This window comes from Artemia sp. Qi Xiang Cuo, chromosome 18 (genome assembly GCF_049724085.1).
Source record: "Artemia sp. Qi Xiang Cuo chromosome 18, ASM4972408v1, whole genome shotgun sequence".
Classification (NCBI taxonomy): domain Eukaryota; kingdom Metazoa; phylum Arthropoda; class Branchiopoda; order Anostraca; family Artemiidae; genus Artemia; species Artemia sp. Qi Xiang Cuo.
The window spans coordinates 38394768-38413230 of NC_142811.1; the positions used below are offsets into that span (position 1 = coordinate 38394768).

Sequence of the window (18463 nt, forward strand, 5' to 3'; positions counted from 1 at the left end):
TTTGATTTGAAAAAACGAGCTGAAAAGAGAAAAAAATAAAGATGAAAGAGCACTACCAAAGTAAGAAATAAAAGAGAATTGTCTAAACATGTTGAATAGGAGAAAAAAGACAACAGAAAAGGTGAAATTAAATTGACGAGGCTGGACTAGTGGCGGTTCTGGCCTCTTTTCAACCCGGGATGAAATCTTGATTAGCGCCGTTCTCCCTGTCTCCCAGAAATTTTCAGACCACATCTTAGCCAAATTTTCATTTATTAACAATAATTGTTATTATTTTATTAATTAATTAATTAACAATTTAATAGTTACTTTCATTTATTAACCGCGCCCCTTCTTTATTTTAGTAAAAATAAAATTTCAGAAATTATAAAGTGATTATAGCCGTTAGATTATTTATTTGAAATTTTGCACCCCTAAAATTTCTGCGCCCGGGGAAAGTGCTCTCTCGGACCCCCCCCCCCCCCTAAAACCACCACTGGGCTGGACTTCCTTTTTATCGGTTTCGTCAGTAAAAATTGTAGAAAAAATGGAATACAGACAAGTGAAATTGCTTGCGAGATGGGGAGAGAGAATACACGGTATATAGGATAATGACTTATGAGGGGAAAAGTTTTCACACTGTCTCTACAAATTCACACTAGAACAAGTTCTCTCGGGTTACTAACGGCTCATTAACGTGTATTAAGGTATTGTGTACTACGTACTATGTGTACGTATTTACACGGACCGGGATTATTGTATTGGAGTATTTGAGAGCAAAGGAATATTCGTAACTAATCATGTTAATTTATGTGTGTTTATTAAATTTATAATTTGGTATTTTTATCACCTGAAATCGTGTTTAGTATGAAATCATGCGCATAATTCATAGGATCATGAGCATATGTAACATAGGCCTTCTAACCTACACAGGCAAGCAAGGGCATTTCCACGATTTGTTTCGGAGGGGTTTTTTTCAGGGGAGGGAGGTTACAATTTTCTTTTAAACGCACCAGAAATGCATTTATGCATTTAACACTGAACTATTTAAAAAGAAAGTTAAGCAGTCTAAAAAAAACTTAAGGGAAATTTATCCCTGCCATGGAAGCACCAAAACTATTTTTAGAATAGCCGCCAAGCACGCATCTACTGAATAACAAAACAAAAAATAATGGAAAAAAATTCTAACAAGGTACTTGTGGTTTTAACTTCTTCTAAAGAAGCGCTATACTTCTGCATATACAAATTAAAAAAAAATTGATACAAGACTTCCAATCACAGCGGTGATTTCATTCCTAACAATTATTATTCTAAGTTATTTTGCTTCTAGTATGATCTTTTTCATTCTATTCTTGGTGGGGGAAGGATGTTAACATCTTATTATTGAAAAATAATTTGAGAAACTGATAAAATTGAGTGGTTAGTCAAGTCCACTCGAACTCCCGAAGTGTTTAGTCAACTGCCGCTCGGGCTCTGCCTCTGAAACTTTTTTTTTATCTCAAACTTCTCAAAACTCAAACTTATCAAAACTTATGTTCGCCTTATATCTAGAGGCGGCATCAGAACCGCATCTGGCACGGTGCCATCATATGGCATCGTGTTTCATCCAAAATCGTGTAAGGATCTTTAATTAATATGATTGAAAAAAAAAGAAAAGAAAAGTATGCCCTTTCTTTTTGAATTAAAATCAAGTTGGTGGACTGTGATGAAAAAGTTAATAGCCATGGCTAATTGAAAAAAAAAGTGAAGACAGATAGTCTGAGTGAGAGGCAAGCAGGCAATAGATCCAACGGCAGTCCCTACTAAAAAGCATGTTTGGATACACAAAAAATATACATATGTGAAAAAAATTTGTTTCCAGACAGTTTAAAAATTTTGAAGAGACTTGAATAGTCGAGCACGATTATAAAGTTGAAACTACTGATTTCAAAAGAGCCAATATGAAGACTGATAAGAATACAAACTGAAGAATACAAACTTCTACGAGGATAAAAAACAAACAATACAATCAATCGTTTTCTGGCATAATCCCAAATCTGCCTTTACTTTTTTATTATTCTCTGTACCAGTAGCAAAGCTGATGATAATAGGATTATTTTTTTTCCAAATGCTCATAGGTGTTTTCACTGATTTTAATTTTATCTTGCAACGGCAGCAGCAATCGGTAGTGAAGCAACTGCTTTTGGAGCTTCCTTTTACCTTTCAGTCCTAATTTTTAAATTTCCCGTTTACCTTTTTAATTCTATTTGGTAACGGTATACATTCAGTGCCGTTACTAGTTCTTAATTGCTACTTCACCCATATTAAAGCATCAAAGATACACTTCTATTCAGTTTCCTATTTTCATTAGTTTCAAATCCTTTTTAATTAAGACCGGAGCATCCATCAAAAAGATTTTCGGTCAAAATATGCATCATTTTCCTCTTAGAATCTGAATGTTCAAAATAAATGCTACGATTTTAAATTTTGATATTGTCCCAATGACTATACGGAGGGACTACCGTAGGTCCGTAGCCTTCATGTCATTAAATTGTCCATTTCTACAAAAAAAAAACAGAAAAAAAACTTTTATTTCAATAAATCTTTTTTTTCTTGCACAACTACAAACCCTGTCAAAGAAGGTTCTTTAAGAATTTACTTTACTTTTATCAAACTCAAGCAGTAAAACTTCCCTTAGGATAAAACTGGAAGCGCAAACATAGCCATTAAAGTACACTTAAATGTGAAAAGTTAAACACTTCAAATTATTAAACGGCAGATTAAATCGACTTACTTAGAGATGTCAACTTGTTTCGACAATTTGGCCAAAATGTTTCCTATTTCTAGCGATTCTCCCAAGGCAGTATGTGTTTTTTGTAAGGTCATTACACGCTTTGGGTTTGAATGCTCATTTTTCTTGTCGACAAAAGCAAGTCTAAAAGAATTAAATCCTCGCTTACTCAATAATACTTTCTCTAATGTCTAATCAAACTCATACAGCAAGTCAAACAAAAGCAATGGAAAAAGAAATTGCATACCCCTCAGAACTGTTGCCTTTAATATCACACTTTTCATCTCAAACGCCTTTAGTTTTAAATCACTTTTAGATTTAACAATACCAAACAAATAAAATAGAGACAACTTCGCACTAGATATAGCGTACCTAAATACTGGACACGGTACCAAAAATGTCGAATTCAGCAGTTCCATATTGCTGAGTTGATCGACATTCAAAAGTATCAATATTTTCGATACATGAAGATTACCCTTAGTCTGAAACTCGTTTCTACTAGTGTGCAAAATTTACCCGTATAATTTACTAACGCCACCATAAAATATTTTTAGCCAAGAAGTGGCAAATTCACGTCTGGAAAAAGACCACAGAATACTAAGAAGATTTTGAAACTAATCCCACAAATTTTAGGCTTATCAGGATTGTACGCACATTGCGTACCTTGCCAAACACGAAGAATAATGGCCTTTTCTAAACCCAAGTATTTTCAATTTTTGTTCTAACTCATGACAAAAGTTTTTATTTCTACAAATTCAGGATTCCTTAGCGACATTTTATTGCATAACAAGCCAAACAGCCTATTAACTGGCCAAAGAGCATTAAGAGCCAATAACTAGCCATACAAGTCACAAGCTAGTTAACTAGAAAAGAGCCATACTAGACAACACCTAGTCATACAAGCCACGACCCAGTTAACTAGCTAAAGAGCCATACTAATGAGTAACTAGCCATACACTCCAAGAGCCTGTTAACTCGCCAAAGAGCATTACTAACCAGTAACTAGCCATAGAAATTGTACCTGACCCCAATATCACCTCTATTCAACCTAATTATAATCCTGACCTTGAGAACTCAATCAGAGATACACAAATTTGTTTTGAAAGTACTGAAGTGATTCTGACTAATAATAAGGACTTCTCTGCAAATAATTACAAATGTGCTAATATAATTTTGGCAGGTATTTGCAAATTATGTGATAAAATTCATTTTGGACATGATAGTGCTCCAAGCACGCTGCAGGACAAAAGTATTCCTGATAATAGTGTTATAAGAAATTGCAAGTTTTTTAAGCAAGGAAATTGTAAATTAGGTCCAAAGTGCCCCAATAATCATGGATCTATTATCCGTAACTTCAAAAAACAAAATGAAGCTAGTCCAAGAGTTTGTTCTCTATTTTTATATAACAAGTGCGACCAAAAGAAGTGCTCGTTATTGCACTTATGCCGTTTTACCTCACTGGCAAGTGTACTAAAACAAAGTGTAATTTTGACCACGTTCCTTTATGTAAGTTAGCATCAAGTGGGTGTTGTTTTGGGTGTTATAGCCTGCATATTTATTTCCCCCTTCCTTTTTACAAAATAGATCAAGCTGCAAACGGAAAAAAAGTGCACTAACTTGGGCAGTCCCAGCTGTTACTATTCAAGAATTCGAGCCTGGAAAGCCCCCTTTTTTAGGCAGTATTTCAGGCTTCATGCTTCCCTCATCCAGTACTTCTCCTCACCTACCTCCCTATCCGTTACAAAGCAACATGACCCAGGCATCCTCTACCCGAAACGTCCCTCCAACCCGAAATTTTACTCACGGCCAGTAAAATCATCATCACAGACGTTACTGCACCAAAACCCTTCCACAATCCCCTCTTACTCATATTATTTGAAAAAAACTACGTTTTCTAAAGAGTTAAAGAGGCTGAGTTACAAGGTCGAACCTTAAAACGTACAGGGATTAGGAGGCACAGTTGGGGGGCTGCCGCCACCCAAACCCCCCGCTTTCGCAGCCTTTAAATAAAAAAAAAAGTGTTTTAAACTGAAAGTAAGGAGCGACATTAAATCTTAAAACGAACAGAAATTATTCCGTATATGAAAGGGGCTGTGCCCTCCTCAACGCCTCGCTCTTTACGCTAAAGTTTTATTGTTTAAAAAAGAGTTGTGAGAAAGTCAAACTTTAGCATAAAGAGCGAGGCGTTGAGGAGGGCACAGCCCCTTTCATATACGGAATAATTTCTGTTCGTTTTAAGATTTAATGTCGCTCCTTACTTTCAGTTTAAAATTTTTTTTTTTTTATTTAAAGGCTGCGAAAGCGGGGGGTTTGGGTGGCGGCAGCCCCCCAACTGTGCCTCCTAATCCCTGTATGTTTTAAGGTTCGACCTTGTAACTCAGCCTCTTTAACTCTTTAGAAAACGTAGTTTTTTTCAAATAATTTCTGCACGTTTTTGTGCAGTTTATTAATTATTATTACTTGACTAACTGTTAGCTGATGTGACAGCTTGCAGGCTTGCGGGATCTTATAGGAAAACGAGCCCGCGTTTTCGCGGGCTCTTGTAGGACAACGATAAGAACCCGCTTATAGCGGGTTCTTATAGGAAAACGAGGTTTTTCGTGAATGAAAATTCGGGGGATAATTTTTTCGGTCTGAAAATATCAAAAGGCCCTAACAGGTCGAATTCTGCTTCGAATGAGTCCTCATTCACCCGGATCAGTTGCCAAATGTGGCCTGTAGGCGTGGCTAAGAAGAAAAACAAATTTTTGAACTTTAAGTGGCTATATTTGGTTTTTGGAAAACAGGGAAGGGGTAATTGGATAGAGCTGAAATTTCGGGGACAAGCTTCTGGGTCCGAGGAAAGCGTGACTACTAAATTTCAGCCCAATCTGACAGAGCTAAAGGTGGACTGTGGTTGGAGGCTCGAAACTTCCGGCCCATTTTTACCCATGAAGATAAAGTCGGAGGGGGGTGAAATTTTGCACGTTTCTTAGTTTGAGCTTGGGCTACAAAATGCGATTACCGCTGTCTCTCTGCGACCGCTAGGACATTGTGAAATCGCTTAACATTGTGGTGGGTCGCCTCTTTATAGAGGCACAAGTGTGCCTCCTTGATCCCTCCCAGTCACAAGCCCCCTTGGATACCTTACCCACTCCATGTGCCCTAGATGCTGTTGACTGGTTCTAAACTCCCTCTATCAATTGCCGGAATAAATCCAACCTCCCTCGTCCCAGTAAGTTCCCCCCCCCCGTCCATGTCCCAGTCCCGGCGGACCTTCCTCACTCCCCCTTTCCTCCCTACCAAAAAACTTCCTGAGTCGAAAACGTCTTAAATTGAATCTACAAAACACCGCCCCCGACCTATTTGTTTTACCCCGCGTGCCCACCCTACCAGTGTGACTCAGGTCTGAGACCTTTTGCATTTAATAATTGTCTTGTATTAAATCCTAATTGTTCGCACTTCCCGACAACTGAAAACAAGTCGCACCTTCCTAATCATGCTCCGTCTGTATCTTCGCCCTTCCTTCCACCACCTCCAAATCCCCAAGGTAAATCCTTCTCTTACCCTTTTTCTCTGCAGCATCATAATATTAAATTGAAACCCCACCCAGGAAATTCTCAAACACACAAAGTATCCCTGGCAAGACTCCACAATCGGTTTATTTTTCCTAAATTTTTAGTCACGCATACTGAAAGTCTTAATTTTGAAAATCTTACCGAACTCGAGGTGCTTTAGAATCAAATCTAATCGATATTATAGCTATTACTGAAGTACAGTCCCATGACCCAGGGTATCTGCACCTGACAAATTATTCAGAGTTTATTAAACTCCGTCCTTTAGATCACCCACTTGGAAAAAAAGGTGGCGGTGTTTTGTTCTTTACCAAGAGTAACCTTTACCCAAAGGTTATTCGAGTCCCTAGTTTATCTGAATATGATATATAGTATTAGACCAAAAGTTCTCCCTCGTCCATTTAATATTATTGCAATAGCTGTTTTCTATTACTCCCCAAATCAAAATATCGACTCAAAACGAAAATTCATCCAGCAATTGCAGACAAGTGCTGATTTTGTTATTTCTAAATACCCCAATGCTAGTCTTTTTTTAGTTGGCGATGCAAACGACCTTAAAATGGATTCTTTTTGCTCCTCACTTAAAGTTAAGCAAATTGTTAACATACCAACGACTCGGGGAAATACCTCTCTTAATGTTATTTTAACTAATATGTATAATTTTTACAACCCTCCCTCAGCTTTGCCTCCATTAGGTGGGTGTTATCATATTTCGATTCTTTTATCCCCCTCCTCAAATTTTAAGCATTCTTTCTCAATAGCATATGGCAGTTATCGCCCTCTTCAAAATTCTGGTCTTCTTTCTTTTGGTATGTGGCTGAATACTGAAGATTGGTCCGATATTTATAGTCTAAAAAATCTTGATGAGAAAATTGCTATGTTCCACAAAAAGCTAATTGACAAATATCAAATTTGTTTCCCTGAAAAAAAAATTAAAAAGTGCTCCAGTGATAAACCCTTTATTATCCAAACTATAAAAACATTAATTAGAACCAAATTGAAGCTTTTCAAAAATTATAAACCAGAAGAAGCCAATAAACTAAGAAAATCAATTAAAAGAGAAATTTGCAAATTGGCACAATAGTACTACAAAAATAAGGTCAAAGTATTGCTCACTAATAAACCAAAAAATTGGCATTCTGAGGTTAAAAAGCTGTGTTACAGGAGGCTTGAACAGCTTAACTTCAATCTACCCGAATCTCCTGATATTACTGCCAATATTCTCAATAAATTCCTCGCTTCCATTGTCCAGAGCCTTCCACCACTGTCCGACCAATTACCATCAGGAGCCCTTTCCCCTTATTTACCCACTGTTTCCCCGTCTGAGATAGAAAGAAGAATTCAAAAACTAAGAAAGACAAGTATTTGTCCTTTGGATATCCCCTTTCCTTATATTAGTGTCTTCGGTGATTTCTTGTCTAAGCCCTTGTCTTTCCTGTTTAACAAGATTACCGAGTCTGGGCAAATTCCTACAATTTGGAAACAGGGATTCATAACCCTTTGAAAAAGAAAAACGGAAAGCTTGGTTTTGAAGGCGTCCGTCCTATTACTCTTACTCCTATTTTCTCAAAACTTTACGAAGGATTACTTGCAGATTGGCTAAAGGAAAAAATCCTACCTCTTACTGACTTGAAGCTTCCTTTTACCTTGTTTCTCTTATTGATCACATTGGGAAAATCCTTGAAAAGCCTAATTCCTGGCTAAATTTAATTTCTATCAACCTTCAGAAAGCATTCGACCTTGTTAACCGCAATATTTTAATTGAGAAACTTGTCAACGAGTTCAATATTGATCCCTTACTGGTGAAATTAGTTGCCTCCTTCTTAACAAATAGATTTCAAAGTGTCAAATACCAAAACCATTATTCAAGTCCTCTCCCAGTTCACAATGACCTGCCCCGAGATACTCTCCTTTTCTCGGTCACTATTAACAGCCTTGAGATATAATTTTCTGGCTGTTGGAAATCTTTTGATGAACTAAGGTTTTTTTAAACTTGATTCGTAAATTTCATACGCGACCCTATGAGTATCCTCAATGAAATTGGAGACGAGGCCTTAGACTTAGACATGACACTAAACCCCTCTAAGTCCATGATAATGCCCATTTGTTTCCTAAAATTCTCGCCTTATTTTCTTAATCCTATCCCTCCTGAAATTTCTGTGTCCTCATTTAAACTACTTGGCGTCACAATTTCTTCAAATTTAAAGTGGGATATCCACATTAAAGACATCAGCCATAGAGCTAATGTGTTTATCACCCTCCTGAAGCTCCTAAATAAATTCAGCATCCCCCCCTTCTCACTCCTTAAGGATTTACACATCTTTTGTCCACCTGCATCTAGAATATGCTTGTCCAATTTGGCATCCTGGTATCTCTCGCGAAGAATCGGAAAAAACCGAATCAATTCAAAAAAGGGCCTTGCGAATAATTTTCAAAGAAGGCAAGGTGCCATACTCTCTGCTCCTAAAAAAAGCTAGTCTGAAAACCCTGGAGCAAAGGAGGGTTTTGTTGTGCCTCCATTTTGCAAAAAATGCCATAACAAACCATCAGCTGGCAGATACTTTCCCCAAACATCATTCCCCATCAAGATTACAGCTGCCTCGAGCTGTTTCTGAGCCCACTCCTGCTTTGTCCCCCATTCGCTGCGTTACTTCCAGATACGAAAGAACTATTGTCCCCTTTATTACAGAAAAAATGAATAAAATGTCTCAATAGTTTCTTTTTTTCCTCTTTTTTGTTTATTAGCTGATAGTACTACCCAGGTTCTTGCACTCATTTCTGCCCCCCCCCCTCTTTTTTTCAGTTCCCCCTGTAATTTTTATATTTTATTCTTTGTTCTTTTTACGGGGGTTTATTTTTATTTTTTTTTTTTTTTTTTTTGTCCCCCCCCCCTTTCTTGACCCATTTTTATTGTTTTTAACTCTTTTATTGATTTACTGTAGTTGAATTATTGACACTTTCTTAGTATCCCTTTTAATTTAAATGTATTTATGTCTCGCTCTTTTTTTTGTGTCTTTTTGCTTATTCCCCCCTTTTTTATACCCGTTCTAATTCTTTTTCTGATTTGTATTTGTTTAAGTTTAGTTTGACCAGTTTTTATCTTTTTAATTTTTTAATTGACTTTTTAGAATTTTAAATATTGACTTTTAAATGATTGTTCATTATGAGTTTTATATTTAGTTGTTGTTCTTTGAATTTTTGCAAGTTTTAGTGCAACCATTTATATTGTCGACTCCAAAGTCCGAATTCGGTCCTTTCTGGGCTTGTGATAGTGATCTTTTTGAAATAAATATCTTATCTTAAAAGCAGTCCAGAGAACACACGTTTAGAGTACTAACATCACGTGATTGTTTTCAGACTAGTCAAAGGTTGGGAGCTAAGGACAATTGCATTAAAATAATACGGTAGTCGACTATAAACACACCACCCCAAAAAGTTCAGACAAGCGAAATGAGGTATTAAGGTTTAAGACAAAGGAGGCATCTTAAGCCAGAAATAAAGCTACTACTACTAACAACTCAATGCAGTATCAAGCTACCTGAGGCCAACACAGTTGGTTACGCTCCTCCTAGACCCCAATCTTTTCAAAGCTTCACTCTTTACCCCCTCAAAGAGGTTCCAATTTCCTTTAAACCCTTCCTTACGAATTTTTCCCCACACTATTCAGGGACGATCCACTTTTCGTTTGACCCAAGATGGCCAAAAAGAACGACCTTGGAAAGATTGCATGATGTTGTAATATTAGCTATGCGTTGACAACTTTAAGACGTTAGTTTCGCCATTTATTTGGGAGAAAATTGTTGAAATATATTATCCTTTTTTATAAACCAAAAAACAATGCTAAATGCTAGCGCAGTATTATAAACAGATCGCTTTGACAATCCTTCCGTCTGGACCTGGTAGGATTTATTAGTGTAGGCACTACACATTCTGAAAAATGATGACATTGTGAAAACTAATATGGTTGAAAATTAAGGAACATCAAAAATCAAAACCAAAGAAAACACGGAGTTAGAAGGTTCCTAGTTTTTTTCTTGTCTTTAAACGGGCTACAAGGTGATATAAAGCATAAAAATAATGCTGGCTTTCCTTCGGTTTCCCCGGAACTTCTCGAATTTTTTTTTTAGACTGGTCCACGCCAAGTCAGTCATCATAAGTCAGCTGATTTGAGCTAGTTTTGTAGATATACGTTGCGTAATCTGCCAATCAATCATATTTGTTCGTTTTTAGTTTCAACTGCACTGTTTACTTTTGTATGATGAAGCATATTATTAAAACTAATCTTGGAACGTTTTTTTTAAATATGCTGCCCCCCCCCCCTAGACCTTCAAATTTACATTAGATATCGCTGAAAAAGCAGATGGTTGGAAAAGCAGTTGATAAAAGGCCCTCCATCACACTATAGACTGCCCCCCCCCCTAGACAATATGCTGCCTACGCCCATGTCCGGTGGCGCAATTTCTTTTATTATTTAAAGAGAACACCTCGTTCAAATGATCCCTCTTCCAATATTCTACGACCACTGATTCGATACAGTCATCCATGGGGTAAAAAGACGTTAAAAAATGAGATACATCAGTGATACCCAAGCAATAAAAGTGACGTTCCTTGTTTCTCAAGGACTGTAAGCTTCTAATTCAAATTTTTCGACAGAAACAATTCCCATGGTGCACTTTTCGTCTCGATCCACCGCCGTTTTTGAGGGTTTTAAGGTCTTTTTAAAAATCCCAGAAAACATGTTTTCTCCAAAAAAATTACTATCAAGTTAAGTCTATTTAATGGTAATCACTCCTGAATCCCATTAAAATGGAAAATTTTTCTCACGAGTTATATTTTACAAAACGCGTGTTAAACTTTCGTTTACTATGGGCTGTAGTAAATTCATTTACTTGCAGCTATTGCTGTAACCACGCTATGGAAAAAGGGACAGAACTCCAAACATGTTTGTTCAATACTCTTGACTTTCTTCTGCTCTTTTTAAACTTTTCAAATTTTCAGGTATGTGCTGAATCGGAATATATCACGCATCATTGAGCCGTAGCCTACTATCGAGATTTTTTGGCATATAAATTCGAGTAACTCGCGAAAAAAAATGTATTTGTACTGAAGGACTTTCTATATGAAAAATATGAATACATATAAATACCTATAAATAAATAATCACTAATCAGATTGTACAATTAAATTTTATGACCAAACCAGCAATTCCTGAATTTTGCTTCCTGAATTTTTTTCATTCATTCGTCTTACAGATAAATTGGTTGAACATATTGTTGCGAGAGGGCTAAACCGATTAAGCTTCTGAATTGGTCGACTGAACCTTTGTTGCAAACTCTTTGCGGTAATATTTTACGTACAACTGAAGAATTAAAAAAAGAAACAATACACCAGGACGAAGCAAGGGCAACAAAGGGCGTCCATAGATTCATCACAATTTCAATGCAAACTGTATAGTGGCACTTCTTCTAAATCAAAAACACATCGGAAGAGATCAACCGTCAAATTACACAGGATAAAATCAAACAGTATTAATACAATAAAATATGCTAAGCTTAATAAAAACCCGAGATAGCCAGGGTGTTATCGTTGACACAAATTAATGGTTGATAGGGAAAGCTAGTCTTCTGAGTTTGTATCTCATCTTCTCCACTTTTAAAAACATTCAGAATTTTTTTTTCACATTGTGACCAACGGTTTCCGTAGCGCAGGTACCAATCTCCTCATTCAATGCCTTCGGCCGGGAGTGGAATGCGTGGTTGAGGGCAAATCATCCAACAATCTCCGCGTTTTCCACCCAGATTTTTCCGGGTATTTATTTAGAGCTGGGTAGACTCTGGCTGAGCTTACAGAGTTAGACCATTGACCCTCGTTCCAAACCAAATAACCAGTGACACCAGGACACAAAACCCTGGTGTTGGTGGTGGTGTTTGGTTCCAAACCAAAATTGTTGGTGGTGCCAACATCTCCTCGACCCAACCTCGAATTTTGGCATATGCGCTAAAAAAATTTATTAATATAATGCAGCTTAAGTAAACAAGCAGTAGGAACAAAGTAGTAGAAATGTTCTGAGCTAAGAAAAAAACACGACAAACTGTGCAGCAGCTCACCCTGACACTAAACGAAACAAGAGAATACAATGAAGAATAAGGAAAAAAAAATACCGAGCAAGTGTTCCATCTTTAAGCCAATTTTCATCGTAAGAAACTCTCATAGATTGCCGTACTTTTTTTGGATTTGAGCAGAAATTACATGTAAATCTATCTGGAACTTCTTCTTCAGCGATGATTCCAAAACAGACACCATGATGCCAGCACAAACATATATCACACTAAATAAGAATGGAAAAAATATCACAGTTGACTAGAATAGGATAAATTAAATGAGCATTAAATAATATTAAATAATTAAATATTTAACATTAAATATTAAATAATTCAAAGTTGATTGGTTTGTAAATTGCTAGTGTTGCAGCTGCCAAAAGCAAGTCTTGCAGTTAACAAATTTGTTGAATTTAGTTAAAGAGAACGCGATACTTTGTTCATTACATTTTTCCAAGCCATGTTGAGAAGCCTTCAGAAACCTTAGAGAGCTATGAGAAACAAGCCGATACAGAGAAAAGACAGAGAAACAAAATCAATTTTAAATTAAAAGGTATTATAAAGTGTATATACATCTTCCGTACAAATATCGACTTTCATCTTCATACAACTATGGAAGTAAATCAAATGTGCATTTTTTTTTTTATTTTTTTTTTTTTTTTTTCAATGGAATAAATTGTATCCCTGAATTTTTTGTGCTAACATAAGTAATGATGGTTAAGATGAAAAGACAACTTCTGCCACCGTTTTAAAAAACAGAAAAAACTTATTGTTCGAACAGACAAACAGTAAAATAAAAGTGATATAATAAAATGTTGTGGGGCCTGAACACGTTCTAGCCCTGAACACCGTAATTTTGACGTAACACCTTAAATTAGGCATTGCTTCCATATGCAGAAATGAGACCAACCCAGTAAACAGCTATAAGCTCAACATCTGGTTTGTAATTAGAAGACACGGGCTTTGCCACCTTCATTGTGAATTTGTTTTACATTTGGGCAAGATTAAAGAAGGAAATTTACATCAAGACTTTGAATGAACTTTGTCAGTGAACTCTCTCTGAAAATGATTTAGTGAATAATCCGTAAGTTCATTACTTTGTGAATGACGCGAAAAGTTATTTATTTTGTAGTGTATATACATGCTAGTTTAAATTTTATTAATTTAGTACCTGTTTTTTCAAATTCTAAATAAATAGATTTATCCCCATTTGAAATTTTATTTGTCCGCCCTGAACAGCTCGAGAGAAAAACGCTTCTATTTACCATGGGTTTAGCTTAGCCATCTAATTGCCCTGTAATTTAAAGAATTGGCAGGATTGTATCCTTTTGCCTTTCAAAACGTAACAAAACAGTAAGTTCACAAGAAACTTTCAGAAAATCCTTTGTGAAGCCCACCCTCAAAAAAGGAGCTGTATTGTAGGACAAATTTATAACTATTTCCTACACGTTTCTCGAAAGTAACACCACTGAAAAAGGCAAACGAGTATATATATATATATATATATATATATATATATATATATATATATATATATATATATATATATATATATATATATATATATATATATATATAAAAAAAAAAATCAACAATATGGATTTTTTAGTTACCGAATTGGGCGAACAGGAAGAATAGTTTTTAAACAAGAAGGAAATTGTTATTTAATTTTGTTAGTTCATACCTTGAAGTGGGTAACTACATAGAAATTTCTTTCGAGCGAGGGGCGAAATTTTAAAATAAACAGAAAAAATGGATAACGATTCGAAAATAATACACTATTATAGGACATATATAAAATTTTCGTTTTTTATGGGGGAGGGACAAAAAAGTACGAACTCCCCCTCTACACGCTTGCCTTTCTTGGAGTTAGTCCCTTTTTTCCAGTTGCGACACTAATTTTTACACTTGAAAACTAGTTTCATAGAATAGTGGTTTAGAAGTTAAATAATTCCAAATTTCTGCAAAATGTTCCGCTTAACTTAAACAGCTAAAGGCACTAAACAAATAAAGGCACCTTTCCTAGTCATTTCTCATTTGCTTTTTTTTACAACAATAATCTCCCCGACAAAATTGAAAAATTTAACACCACTATGAAGCAGCTCTACGAAAACTGGGACAAATGAGTTACGATCGGGTCGGTCTAATCCGGTAGTTTCGGCGGATCGGTTGGCCAAACTAATTTGACTTTCTAGTTCTTGACAGGTGTGCTTGATCGGGTACAATATAACGGTGCTGGGTCTTAGACAGTTAAACATTTCAAATTCATTATCAGAGTTTGGTGTTGAAGGCACGGAAATCCTTAAATCAAAATGAAATAAAAAATCGAAAACATTTTTTTTCGAGAATCTATGAATATAAGGGAAAATGAGGGGTGCAAAACGAATTGGGCTTTACATAACAAAGGTATGAAGTTGATGTAGATCATAAATAAATGAAAAAAGCCAATTACTTGAGGTAAACGAGTTAAACAAATCAAAATTATGTAAAGCCCAATAAGATGTTTGCAAAGATAAGAAATTCCTCCCACTCTTTCTCCATCACAGCTGCAGCCGATCTTACTGTGTTCCTCTGATGAACTTCCCCCGCTATTACGTCCTGAACAGTTATCAGCTCAGGCAAAGCTTCCGAATTTCATTCTGTGTAATGCCCGATCCTTAACAAATAAAGTTGACGAGATGGAGATACTGCTGAGAGAAGTGAGTGTTCCTATTGCCGCAGTTACCGAATGCTGGGATATCACTGATGAAATGGGTAGAATAAAAGGCTACACTAGCTATTTCAACACTCGCCGTGATAGAGGCTTGAGTAGAAAAGGTGGTGGCGTTGGTATCTATATTTGTAATGACATTTCGTCTAAGCTGTTAAATATACCAACCGATTCATGTCATGAAGTTGTCTGGGTAGAGTGCAAGCCATCCAAACTATCAAAAAAGTTCTCATGTTTGATAATTGCACCTGTGTATTACCCAGAGAGTGCGAAAAATAGGAAAGAGCTTATCAGCTACTTACAGACCTATATCGATAAACTTCGTCGTGCCCATGCCTATCCTGCCTTCATAATAGCTGGCGATTTTAACCAGACGAACAGACAATGGGTATCTAGTGTCCTTCATCTGAAGCAGGTAGTTACCATTGCTACGCACCAGAGTGGCAGTACTCTAGACCTAATTTTTACAAACATGATTGACAATTATTACTCCCCTCGGTCGTTAGGTCCTCTCCAGAGTTCAGATCATTATGTAATTCTCTGGCAAGCCAAAAATAACCAACCGAAGCCAAAGAGAACCGAAGTGACTATTCGTCCGCTTAACTCTCAATCAATCTGCGATTTCGGTCGGTGGATCGGGACTTACTGCTTCGACGACCTATGTTCTATAGTAAACCTGAATAGCAAAGTTCAGCAGTTTAACTCTCTTCTGTTAGAGATGTTTCACAAGTTTTTTCCCACTAAAGTTGAAGCGGTAAGTGAGTCCGATAAGCCACGGATCACAAGCGATCTCAAACAAATGATCAAGATGAGGTGCAAGCTGCACAGTTCCGGACAAATAGCCGCGGCGGCGAAACTTAGAAATCGAATCGTGGCAGTCAATCGTTTGAAGCGAAGAAATTATGTTCGGGAAAAGGTAGTACCCCTTCTCCAAAGTAGCAGTCGGAAGTGGCATTCCACAGTGAAAAAAATGACTGGCAAGTCAGTTAACAGTGATCTAAAAATACCCAAGCCTGACGGATCTCAAATGAGCGCTTCAGATGTAAAGGAGTTCTTTGCTGGCATTTGTACCACCTACCCCTCAATTACAGAGGCCGAACTGGTTGATCTCTTAGTCGATTGTGAAACTGACGAAATAAATCAGTTTACCAAATTTGCTGTTTGTAAAGAACTTAAAAAACTAAAACCGAATTGCTCTTCCTACCCTGATGAGTTGCCGGTCAAACTTGTTCGTGAATATGCCTTGTTTTTAGCCAAACCATTGACATCGATCATCAATCAGTGCTTAAGTGAACAAACCTTTCCCTATGCTTGGAAGCGAGCCTATGTTCGCGTAATACCCAAAGTTAAAGGACCTAAGACATGTGATCAGTTAAGACCTATTTCGATCACACCGAACTTTGCTAAAGTTACAGAATCTTTCATATATCGTGAACTTCTCACGGACATTTCACCGTCACTTGACCCTTTCCAGTATGGTTGCTTGAAGGGATGCAGCACGTCTGTTTATTTAGTACGGCTTTATCACCTAGTAGTTGAATGGTTGGAGTTTGGAAGCTCGTTTGTAGATTTACTTCTGGTAGACTACCGAAAGGCATTCGATTTGATTAAGCACCCTCTTGCCGCCCAGAATCTAAAGTCAATGGGTGCCCGTAAGCACATCCTCCAATTAGTAGTTGATTTCTTACGTTACAGGTATCAAAAAGTGTACGCCCTTTTTCCCGGTGATATTGAATCGGAATGGGTGGAAATTACATGTGGCGCCCCACAAGGTACCAAATTAGCAGCTCTTCTTTTCCTGGCTGTTATCAACTATGTGCTTTCTGACTTTGACGATCGTTTTAAATTCGTCGATGATTTGTCTATGCTTCTTAAATACCACGTAAAGGATTCGCAAGCTGTAGCCCAGTACGACCCAAATTTTTTCGATCAGTTTAAATCACAGTGTACTGCGAACAGTCGACAAATTAATGAGAATAAATCAAAGGTTTTGAGGTTCAACCCACTTAAACGCGATTTTACCTACCCAGCAACTTTGTTCCCTTCTGCTTCGTGTGCGACTATCTTGGGCGTCACCTTTAGTGTGGACTGTTCGTTCTCTACTCATGTACAAGAACTGGTTAAGAAGGGACATTATGCTATGCGGACACTGGTGGCGATGCGCCGCCTAGGTTTTCCAGTGCATCAGCTGAAAACAGCGTACCTCACTTTTATTCGACCCATCCTTGAATATGCGTGTCCCGTCAGGGGCCCACAAGTTCATCACATAGATTACTTAAGTGATGATTTGGAGGGGATCCAGAAACGAGCTGTAAAGATCATTCTTTGCGACAAATATGTAGATTACAGCTCCGCTCTGAAGTCACTTGAAATACCAAGCCTTCGCGATCGCTGTTTTCAGCTGATGATTCGTTTTGGCCAGTTTTATTGTCTAGTCCTGTACATAGGACAATATTACCACCTAAAATGCCTGTCCGCGCAAATACCAGAAGCAAAAGCAAACTTATGCCCGTCTCGTGCCGCACAAACAGACTTAGTAACTCCTTTGTTCCTTTTTTTTTACAAGTGCTTTTAATAAAGCGTAGAGAAGTGTTTTCATGTAAAAAAGTTTTCATGCAAAAAACAGTGCCTTTTAGTGCATTTTTTTAATGTGTTTATGACAGCTGTTTTCATTAAAATGATTATGATTCTGATTCTTTTTGCGCCCCTTGTTTTCACTTAAATTTATATATTCTCGAAAATAAAGTTATTTTCTATGTTTTAGTCCATTTTGAAAATGAGTTCAAAATCATTTTTTATGTACTATTTTTGACTTTTCAGTATTCCGATTCTATTATCATGAAATTGTAATTATTCTTATGCAAACATTTACACACCTCATATTTCTACCTACTATGGTCACTCGGTTTCCAATTATAGCCAGCTTGATTAGAATTCCATTTCAAGTTCCTTCAAAATTAACTTTTCTAAGATTTGGACGTTGGTTGCCACAGGCAAGTGTTTTTACAGCTTCGCTATCAAGTCTTGGATTGTGACAAACAATAAAAAACACAAAAGTCGGGGAGTTGAGGAGAGCGAGGCATTAAAAAAGTAAGATCAGATGAATAGAAAATACCTGTATCATTAATCCATCTTCTTCATAGAATCCACATTTGCAGTGAACCAAATCTTCTGACTCTTCAACTGCTTCAACAATCATGTTAGAAACATCTGCTTCTGGTTCTTCTATCACTGTCATAGATGACTCTAATAGAAAACAAACATATGAGCATGTATTAATAGAAGAAAAATTATACTCATCTAGCCACTATTAATTGCATGCCACAAAACACAATATATTCCATACCCATTT

General features: G+C 36.9%; 1 protein-coding gene across 2 annotated transcripts in view; it reads right to left on the reverse strand.

The window, feature by feature from the left end:
- Nucleotides 1–18463, reverse strand: part of MBD-R2 (PHD finger protein MBD-R2) — a 112149-nt gene that overhangs the window by 8881 nt on the left and 84805 nt on the right. For both annotated transcript variants that reach the window (XM_089104319.1, XM_089104320.1), the window contains 3 exons: nucleotides 18227–18357; nucleotides 12465–12631; nucleotides 2753–2893 (listed from right to left, as the gene is read on the reverse strand). In XM_089104319.1, the coding sequence (XP_088960445.1) occupies nucleotides 2753–2893; nucleotides 12465–12631; nucleotides 18227–18357 (439 nt within the window). The remainder of the gene's footprint in view (nucleotides 1–2752; nucleotides 2894–12464; nucleotides 12632–18226; nucleotides 18358–18463) is intronic.